This window comes from Phoxinus phoxinus, assembly GCF_949152265.1.
Source record: "Phoxinus phoxinus genome assembly, chromosome: 1".
In the NCBI taxonomy this organism is placed as follows: Eukaryota; Metazoa; Chordata; class Actinopteri; order Cypriniformes; family Leuciscidae; genus Phoxinus; species Phoxinus phoxinus.
Window position 1 is genome coordinate 1,422,728 of NC_136876.1, and position 11,251 is coordinate 1,433,978.

Below are 11,251 nucleotides of genomic sequence, written 5' to 3' on the forward strand. Positions count from 1 at the left end.
GGCCGATGACGTCACCGCTCGCGGTCTCTTCTGTCATTGAGTTTCAGCGTCGAGTCTTCTGAGGTGAGGAGAGCAGTTCACGGTATTTCTCATCTTTACACAACCATCAAAGTCTATGGGAACACTGGGCGATTCTCGGCCAGGGTAAAATCGCCCCAAAAAGAGGCAGTACTCCACATAACGTGACTTGACGCTTATTGGACTATATCCAGAGGCAGAACAACAGGGAATGCTTGCATAACTCTGTGGTTGAAAGCGAATGTGATTGAAAAAGTCACTTTCACACTTTTGGTGGTGTGTCGCCCTACTGAAGAAACCGCCCATGGAAATCCCTACCCCTAAACCTAACCCTACCCATAACTGTTCCCTAAAATCAGAGGGAGATGGCTGGTGAATAATACTGATGTTGAAGCACCTCGCCCTTGTTCTAAGCCTAAACTTGACATAAACTGTAAACGTGTCCCTCAAATCTGATTGCTTGTTTGGAAAGTTGTTCCAGGATCAACAAAGATGTGGATCCAGGAACATGTGGTACTTGGTGAAATCACGTTCACCTTGTTGCTGTTGCCATTTTCATGTTTAACTTTATTTCTTTGTACATTTATCATTTACCGCACTATGCATCCTCAGCTAAATGATAAATGCATAGTACCGTACCGCTAGCATAGTACCGACATTTATCTTTGACAGATTACATTTACTTATTAAAATGGATGTCTATTTTAACTATTCTATTCTAGCATGTTAATGATGGAATTACTTTATTGCAATTAATAGTTATTATAAAGTCAAAATATATTTAGATTCACATATTATGGTGTTGTAGTTATTTGCCTGTAGAGGTTCATAAAGAGATGTTATTTATTTAATTATTTTGTTTTATTAATGATGATTTATGTCATATTGTGAAAAATAACAGTATTGTCTTTCAGTAGAGCAGTTTTACAGGCTTTTATCATATATCCTGACTCAAATAATGTGTTTCTAACAGCAAACACTCAGAATAAAGTGAGATGATCTGCTGATGATCCTGAATGGCTTGTTGAATGAGTGTTGATAGTCTGAGGCTCATCAATATTAACAGATCTGCTGAAAACACTCTTTATTTCATGACAATAGTTCCTGTTTTCACCTCATTTATTATGCTGATGTCTTCAGATCTCCTGTAAATTGTCACTTAAAGCTCATTTCATTGGTGTCAGCAGACTGAGGGGATTTGTTGGTTACTACCCAAAGTATATTTCTGTTTATGCTTTCAACTGTTTTTTTTACTATTATATATACATTATTATATTCTGTTGTCCATGAGCAAAAAACAAACAAACTCAGTAACTCAGTAGATTTGGAAAGATCAGCTCCTCCCACATCAATCACATCATCAGTGAAGCTCCTCCCTCTGTAATTCATCATCAGTGAAGCTCCTCCCACTGCAATTCATCATCAGTGAAGCTCCTCCCACTGCAATTCTCCAATAAATGCTGTAAATCCCCATCAGCTACAAGTGGAGACGAGCATGAAAGCATCAGGAAGAGCTGAAATCTGCAGAGACTGAGTTTATTAAAGAGGACAGTGAGAACACGAGTGATCCAGAACCCTGCAGAATGAAACACACTGAAGATCCTGAAGAACAAAGAGGTTGGTGTTTATTCTTCATTCATTCATGATGCTGAAGAACATTCATGTTAGAAACATTCAAGCACTTCATCACATTTAGATAAACAGTTACACTATGAAATGGTGCAGAATGTTCTGGGTTTTTCTTCAACAAATGGTCAGTAAAGGGAGGTTTCATATTGTCACCATCAGGTCAAACAAAATGTAAATATTTTACCGGTTTTATTTTACATTTATTTTATTTATGGTTTACAATTTGTAACAATGTTACCAGAGCTTGTGCATATTTTTACAAACATGTATAACAAATAATAATCATTCCAAAATGTAAAATGTTCAATCTACTCCGCTTTACTGCAAACATTTGTGTTCTTTCTCACAGTGAAATTCACTTGATCTTGTGTTTCTTGTGTCCCACTTTCACGTCCATGTAAATTCAACGGAAGGAGAAGTTTAGTGTGAACGGCCCTTAATTAAAACGTTTTAGTAGTTTTTAACATAATTAAATATCAAAAAGTTGGTGTCAGTATATGCCAATATTGTGTATTTTAATGTTCATATCATGTTAGATAAGTGTGTCATTGATCAAACATATTTAATAGTTCTCACTCCAGAAACATGGGATTTGTGCCTATAATTTTCAAAAAATAAATAACTGGAAGATCAGTGTACTTCATTCATGGAAAGTTTCAGGGACGTATAATACATTTTTAAAAATACATAAATTATTGTAATATTTTATAGAAGTTGTCTGTTACATCTGGGATAATTTTAATATCCATTCGCTCCATATTTCTCTCTGAATTATTTTGATTATTTAGAAAATTTTCAAATGAGAGTTTTTCTTTCATGTCAGACCCGATGGAAGAGAGCGAGGAGAGTGAAGAACTGAGTGAAGTGGAGGAGGAGAGAGAAGAACTGAGAGAAGTGAAGGAGGAGAGTGAAGAACTGAGTGAAGTGGAGGAGGAGAGAGAAGAACTGAGAGAAGTGAAGGAGGAGAGTGAAGAACTGAGAGAAGTGGAGGAGGAGAGAGAAGAACTGAGAGAAGTGGAGGAGGAGAGAGAAGAACTGAGAGAAGTGGAGGAGGAGAGTGAAGAACTGAGAGAAGTGAAGGAGGAGAGTGAAGAACTGAGAGAAGTGGAGGAGGAGAGTGAAGAACTGAGAGAAGTGGAGGAGGAGAGAGAAGAACTGAGAGAAGTGGAGGAGGAGAGAGAAGAACTGAGAGAAGTGGAGGAGGAGAGTGAAGAACTGAGAGAAGTGAAGGAGGAGAGTGAAGAACTGAGAGAAGTGGAGGAGGAGAGTGAAGAACTGAGAGAAGTGGAGGAGGAGAGAGAAGAACTGAGAGAAGTGAAGGAGGAGAGTGAAGAACTGAGAGAAGTGAAGGAGGAGAGTGAAGAACTGAGAGAAGTGGAGGAGGAGAGTGAAGAACTGAGAGAAGTGAAGGAGGAGAGTGAAGAACTGAGAGAAGTGGAGGAGGAGAGAGAAGAACTGAGTGAAGTGGAGGAGGAGAGAGAAGAACTGAGAGAAGTGGAGGAGGAGAGTGAAGAACTGAGAGAAGTGAAGGAGGAGAGTGAAGAACTGAGAGAAGTGGAGGAGGAGAGTGAAGAACTGAGAGAAGTGGAGGAGGAGAGAGAAGAACTGAGAGAAGTGGAGGAGGAGAGAGAAGAACTGAGAGAAGTGGAGGAGGAGAGTGAAGAACTGAGAGAAGTGAAGGAGGAGAGTGAAGAACTGAGAGAAGTGAAGGAGGAGAGTGAAGAACTGAGAGAAGTGAAGGAGGAGAGTGAAGAACTGAGTGAAGTGGAGGAGGAGAGTGAAGAACTGAGAGAAGTGGAGGAGGAGAGTGAAGAACTGAGAGAAGTGAAGGAGGAGAGTGAAGAACTGAGAGAAGTGAAGGAGGAGAGTGAAGAACTGAGAGAAGTGAAGGAGGAGAGTGAAGAACTGAGAGAAGTGAAGGAGGAGAGTGAAGAACTGAGAGAAGTGGAGGAGGAGAGAGAAGAACTGAGAGAAGTGAAGGAGGAGAGTGAAGAACTGAGAGAAGTGAAGGAGGAGAGTGAAGAACTGAGAGAAGTGAAGGAGGAGAGTGAAGAACTGAGAGAAGTGAAGGAGGAGAGTGAAGAACTGAGAGAAGTGGAGGAGGAGAGAGAAGAACTGAGAGAAGTGAAGGAGGAGAGTGAAGAACTGAGAGAAGTGGAGGAGGAACATCATGTCCAAACTGGAGAAAAACCTTTGAGTCGCTCAAAAACTAAACAGACATTTTTAAAGAAAAGAAGAGCCAAGAAATCTTTCACCTGCACTCAGTGTGGAAACAGTTTAATAAGCAAACATAATCTTGATGTTCACATGAGGATTCACACTGGAGAGAAGCCGTTCTCATGTGATCAGTGTGGGAAGAGATTCTCAGACAAACAATCTCTCAAGATTCACATGAGAGTTCATACAGGAGAGAAGCCACATGTATGCAATCAATGTGGGAATAGTTTCAGTCGATCATCATCCCTTAAGAAACACATGAGGATCCACACCGGTGAGAAGCCGTTCACATGCCATCAATGTGGGAAAAGTTTTAATCAATCATCACACCTTAATGTTCACATGATGATCCACACCGGATTAAAGCCGTTCACATGTGATCAGTGCGGAAAAACATTTCTTAGTGCTTTACACCTGAAGTCACACCTGACAGTTCATATGAAGGAGAAGCCGTATTCATGTTCTGTGTGTGGAAGGAGTTATTCACAGCTGCAATCTTTACATAAACATGAGAAAACTCACACTGGTGTGAGAGAGTACATGTGCTTTGAGTGTGAGAAGACTTTTCCTTCAGCAAGCCATTTAAAACTGCACCAGAGAATTCACACTGGAGAAAAACCTTACAAGTGTTCACACTGTGACAAGAGATTCAGTGAGTCATCAAATCGTAAATCACATGAGAGGATCCACACTGGAGAGAAGCCGCACACGTGTGATCAGTGCGGAACGAGTTTCGCTATTAAAAGTGACCTGAAGCTGCACATGAAGATCCATACAGTGGAGTAACCACATCACCACAGTCTGAGATCACAGTAAATAGTTCATCTTTATGTGCTGAGAAATAAAAGCTGCTTTTCCACCTTCGGAAAAGGTTCCAGTTGTGTTTCCACTTGAGCCTGGTACGGCACGGCACAATTACAAACCGTTCTCGGCCCTGAACTCTCAGCACACGTGGCTAACCGTGTGCAAAGTTCAATAATGACAACAACATGTTCCAAGACCATGGTTCGTGTTCTCACCATGCACCATTAATTTTCAACTGCGTTTTGTCCATAGAAATGTTTTTCTATGGAAGCAGCTTCAACTCGAGCTTAGATAAACCACCCAGTGGGACTAATGATGCTTGGATGATGAGTATGGTAGCAAGATACCTAAGTTATGCAGCTGGGGAGGTGGAGGAACGCCTGAGGGCAATTCCATGCAAAGATCATCCTTACCATGAAAACATTTTGGTAAGAAAATTATCAAAGTTTTTACCAAAAACACAAAACCCTTTTTAAGTTGTCCATTTAGGCCTATAATATACTGTAATCCACCAGATATGAGGTGAGCAACATTTTTAACCAGCCATATTTCATGCTTTCAAAAGAGGTCTCAAAGACCCTTCTTTTTGAACTTTATTTTAACAGTAAGCATTTTGCAGAAAGATGGAGGCATGCCTGATAAATAAATACACTCATTTAGTCATAACAGCACTGCCGTTATGCATATGACTATTGTGATCTGTTTCAGGTCAGAAATGATTTTGGCCACTTCATTAAGTTTGGTTTTGTAGAAAGACTTTCTTTAAAGTGAATTTCATTTTGTATAAATTGTATCTTCATTTTAAATAAAAGTTTAATCAACCAATTGCCTGGATTTAATAAATAATAACAAATATAGCAGACAATATAATCATGGAGGTGCCGGCGCGATCACTTGCATTGCACGTGAACTGGAGCGTCTCATAAATGAACAAAAACTCAACGTATGACTCTCACAGACATGAGAAGAAATATAGCCTATCTATAGAAAGATGGAAATGTCTACTTTTAAACTAAACAATTCAAACAAAAAGAAATGGGCTACTCTCTGATTGTGTAATCCGTATGAAATGTGCTTTTCCCACCATGTCCCTTTAGAGGATCGGTATGATCACAATGACAAAATAATAATAATAATAATATTGCGTGTCAATTATTTTGTGTCAAATAATTTATGTTATTTGACATTCAAGCTCAGGTTTTGACAGCTCGAAGATAGCGTTATCTTAAAGCTAATCGTCTACCACGACAACCGATGGATAAAATAGGGTTTGGAATAAATCCCACACTACAGCCAGAGCGTAACTGCTTTCACATGTGGCGAAAGACTGATGTGCAAATATAGTGCACAGTGCCATCTAGAGGTTGTTTTGGGATGTGTTTGGTAAATTGACACAGAAATTATAAGAACATGTAAAGGGAACATAAACGTTCATTTTGAATGGAATATTCTGTGTTTTTCCACCAAAAAAAATTATGGTGACTACAGTCACATAAATGTAAATTGTTATTTTGTTTCTTTATATTTTTTCACCTAATTTTATTACAGGTGTTCTAAAGCCTTTAATTTTGAGGAATCAATATTTGATGTAAAATCCCTTATTCATTATGGTTTACTCTTTTTCTATAATAAAAAACAAAACATTTGAACTTCCGTTTTTGTATTTATTGGTTGTTATATGCTTGGTTCTCTCTGTCAATCACTCTTCTCACAACCGCATGTTGCTCAGTGCTTTCACTTTACTTCAAGTGCTCGCGCATCTCAGTGACGTCATATACACAGGACTCACAATTCAACCATACATGGTCTGTCACATCCTTCTGACAATATATAACATATTGTAACATCTTTCCCTTTTTATTTATTTTTATATAACACTGTGGTCACTGTATGCAATAAACTTGTGACAAAGAACAACAACATAACACCATATACTCAAAGTAACTCTTCTGTGTCACAATAACATTTAAACAGGTTTAAACAAAATCGTTCAAGTGTGTTGGTGTCTTGACTATTCTGCCAAATCTGGTTGTCACAACACTGTTGCTGTTATCTGAATGTTGTGTGCGTGTGTGTGTCTCTGGTACTGTCTGTGAATGTTTCTCATCCAATTGGATCTTCTGATTAGACTGTTCAATCCTGACACTCATGTTTTGTGTGTCTGCTCTCTTTGGTCCTCCAGGCACAATCCTGAGATCTTTCCAATTTCTTTCCAATTAAATTTTGATATGTTTTAGCTTACCTGAAGTGCATCCAAGATGTAGGTGTCTTTGTCTCCACAGTAGTTTCAATTTTGATATTTTTAGGTCAAACCGTTGTTGTCTGTCAGTCATATAATGGAGGTCTATGGGTACAGACTCCAAGAGCATGCACAGAGACGTCCAAATTAAACAATTCCCCATCGTTAGTGCACATTGATGGCCTAAGACACGAAACGAGCGGTTTGTGTGAGAAAACGAACAGTATTTATATAGTTTTAATCTATTTCAAGCAACCACGTCCTTGTGATCTGTTTACTTAGTCTGCGCAAGCGCCGTAGGGCGCCGGAATGCTCCGGAAGTGCTCTCAGTTCTTGATCTGTATATTCTGGTTCAAATAAATACGGTTGTGAAAAAAATTCAATGTTGTCTGTTGATGTCTCAAAATCGTCTTCCATTGCGATTTCTTTTCCGTCTAAATAACTTTAGATGTTCTCAGTGAAAGGTAATACTGCAGAAATCTCTGTGTACACAATGAGTGACGTACATGCGCGAGAGAGCACTTCCGGAGCATTCCGGCGCCCTACGGCGCTTGCGCAGACTAAGTAAACAGATCACTAGGACGTGGTTGCTTGAAATAGATTAAAACTATATAAATACTGTTCGTTTTCTCACACAAACCGCTCGTTTCGTGTCTTAGGCCATCAATGTGCACTAACGATGGGGAATTGTTTAATTTGGACGTCTCTGTGCATGCTCTTGGAGTCTGTACCCATAGACCTCCATTATATGACTGACAGACAACAACGGTTTGACCTAAAAATATCAAAATTGAAACTACTGTGGAGACAAAGACACCTACATCTTGGATGCACTTCAGGTAAGCTAAAACATATCAAAATTTAATTTCAAAGTGAACTATCCCTTTAACACTTTTGCTGTTGTCCAATCAGATCTGCGTTTCGTGTCTAGCTGAACTGTTACGTGTTCTCCTTGCCAGAGTGGTCGAAGATCTTTTGCTCCTCTGTTGTAGTAGAATGCTTGTTTGCGTTGGTTGTCTTTTACGGCATGTTCTGTTTTTACAACACCTGGCTGCAGGAGGCTGTCATGTGTCGGCAGTAATGTTTTAGTCCTTCTGCTCATGAGTCTTTGTGCAGGACTGGCATGGAACCCCTGAGATGGTGTGTTCCTGTGTTCCAGAATAGCTAGATATGGATCAGTCTTTGCTCTCTTTGCTTTTTCCATTAGCTGTTTGGCTGTCTTTACCGCAGACTCCGCTTTGCCGTTGCTTTGTGGATATGCTGGAGATGATGTTACATGCTTAAATTCCCAAGCTGTGCTGAACCTCTTGAATTCTTGTGAGCTGTACTGTGGTCCGTTATCAGAGATCACAGTGTCTGGGATCCCGTGTCGTGCAAAATGGGCCTTTAACTTGTGTATCACTGTACTTGACCTGGTGTCTGTGAGACAGTCTACTTCCCAGAAGTTGGAAAAGTAATCCACTGTGACAAGATATGCTCTGTTGTTAAATGAAAACAAATCTGTTCCCACTTTTGACCATGGTCTCATGGGAATGTCATGTGGGCACATTGTCTCTTTCTGCTGCCGTGCGTCCACCGCTCTGCAGACCGCACAGTTTCCTATGAATGTTCTTAAGGCGGCACTCATCCCAGGCCAATATACACAGTCTCTTGCTCAGCGTTAACAGCGTTCTATGCCTAAGTGTGATGCATGAATTCTCTCCATGATTTCTGTTCTCAGCTCTGCTGGTATTACAGCTCTCTCTCCTCTGAAAATCAGACCATGTTGCACACTAAGCTCTTCTCTTACTGAAAAAAATGGTCTCATCTCTTCTTTCAGCTTAGTTTTCTCTTCTGGCCATCCTTGAACTATCACTTGCTGTAATATCTGAAATGTCCCATCCCTAGCTGTTTCTGTCTGTATCTTCTGTAGACTTCCTTCCTTCTGATATAGACAGGTACTGTAGCATGTTAATAGTCTCAATTTCTGTCTCTACGGATCCTTCTGCTGCACACTCTGGTAAGTACGCTCTGCTGAGGGTGTCTGCTAGGTACATTAGTCGACCTGGAACATAGACAACATTAATATCATACCGCTGAAGCCTCAAAAGCATTATCTGCAATCTCTTAGGTGCGTCTAGAAGTGGCTTTCTTGTGATAGTTTCTAGGGGTTTGTGGTCAGAATGGACTTCAACGTTCCGGCCATAGGAGTACTGGTGGAATTTCTCCATCCCAAACAGGATTGCCAGGCATTCTTTCTCTATTTGAGCATACCCCTTTTCTGTGGGTGTAAGTACTCTGCTGCAAAAAGCAACTGGTTGTCCTGCCTGTAGAAGTGCTGCACCCAGCCCTGTCTCTGAGGAGTCACACTGAAGAACCAGGTCTTCTTCTGGATTATAGTATTTCAAAACAGGTGCAGAGGCAATCATTTGTTTCAATTTATTGAATGCTTCTTCCTGTATCTCAGTCCATTCCCAAACCACATCTCTGTGTGTCAGTTGTCTTAATGTGTCGCAGCTATCTGACAAGTGTGCACATAATTTGGACAGATAGTTCACCATACCTAATAATCTCTGCAGCCCCTTCACATCTGACGGTCTGGGCATCTCCACTATGGCTCTCACCTTCTCTGGATCAATCTTTAGACCTTCCGAAGTCAGCCTGTGTCCGATGTATGGCACCTCTTTCTGTTTCAGCTTGAGTTTGTTGAAGTTCAGTTTGATGTTTCTGTCTCTACATCGCTCCAGTAGTTGTCTTAGTTTTTCGTTATGATCTTTCTCCGCTGTCTCATCATTATCACCTTCCCCACAGATGAGGATGTCATCCGCTATTATCCGGATTCCTGGGAGCCCCTCCAACGCCTGAGTCAACCTGTGCTGGAAAACTTCTGGAGCCTGGCTGATCCCCATGGGCATTCTGATCCATCTATACCTGCCAAACGGAGTAGCGAAAGTAGTAAGAAAACTTGACTCTTCTGAAAGCCTTACATGCCAGAATCCGTCCTTTACATCACACACTGTAAAAACTCTCGCCTTAGTCAGATCCGGGAGAACGTCGTCTATGGTAGGCAGAGGGAAGTGTTGACGCTTAAGTGCTCTGTTTAGTGGTCTAGGGTCAATACAAATTCTTAATTTTCCACTTGTTTTTTTTCACCACCACCATGCTGCTAATCCAATCCGTGCTCTTTTCCACCTGAGCTATGATGCCTCTCTCTACCAGGCTTCCCAGTTCATCTTTTAGATGTTTCATTAGTGCCACCGGAACTCTCCGCTTTGGAAGCCTCACTGGTTTAACTTCAGGATCCCACCTCGAGGACTTTACCGGAGAAGCGTGCCATCCTCAAAACGCGATGAACCATCCGTGAATCTGACGAAGAAACTGCGTTTTCATGCCATTGATCGGAGGGCGTGTGCGATGCGTAGATCACCTAAACTATTACCATGTGAATATAGATCACCTAAACTATTACCATGTGAATATAGATCACCTAAACTATTACCATGTGAATATAGATCACCTAAACTATTACCATGTGAATATAGATCACCTAAACTATTACCATGTGAATATAGATCACCTAAACTATTACCATGTGAATATAGATCACCTAAACTATTACCATGTGAATATAGATCACCTAAACTATTACCATGTGAATATAGATCACCTAAACTATTACCATGTGAATATAGATCACCTAAACTATTACCATGTGAATAGCGCCGGTGGGCGTGGCGGCCTCAGCTCATTAAAAATAATGAAGGGAGAACGAAAAACTGTGCCTCTCCTTGGTTTCAAACGGATTACATAAACTAAGAATGTGTTTTTTTATAAAAATTACTTTATTTAAAAGAAGAGAATTCTAGCTTCATAAAGACAAATCTCTCGTTCCTGAGTGACAAGTATTCGCAAAGTTAGTTCATTTTCGGACGCGTTTCAGAATGGACTTCCCTGATAGAGAGAAGGCAGAACTCGCATCATGTTTATTTTTCTTTATTTGGCGAAAGACACAACACTTTGTTTTTATTGTGAGTATACACAAAAAAATAGAAACTTAACTGGATCGAATGATGTAAAACACTTAAATGTAAGATCAAAACCAACAGAGTATTTTGAATCTCTTTTGCACTGATAAGAAAAAAAGCGAGCTGATCACGCCGGCGTGATTGCCGACCCCAGAGGGTTAACCCTATAGAAAATCTATGGGGTATTGTGAAGAGGAAGATGCGATACGCCAGACCCAACAATGCAGAAGCGCTGAAGGCCACTATCAGAGCAACCTGGCCTCTTCTAACACCTGAGCAGTGCCACAGACCGATCTACCCCATGCCACGCCGCATTGCTGCAGTAATTCAGGCAAAAGGA

General features: G+C 40.5%; 1 protein-coding gene across 1 annotated transcript; it reads left to right on the forward strand.

Moving 5' to 3' along the window:
- Positions 1-1,393: 1,393 nt before the first annotated feature.
- LOC307003151 (uncharacterized protein) lies at positions 1,394-6,862 on the forward strand (the record flags this gene model as incomplete). The annotated part of the gene is made up of 4 exons (XM_079621300.1): positions 1,394-1,635; positions 2,471-3,106; positions 4,921-5,096; positions 6,851-6,862. Exons 1-4 carry the CDS (start codon positions 1,602-1,604, stop codon positions 6,860-6,862), a joined length of 858 nt encoding a protein of 285 aa, XP_079477426.1. The 5' UTR covers positions 1,394-1,601.
- Between the last annotated feature and the right edge of the window lie 4,389 nt (positions 6,863-11,251).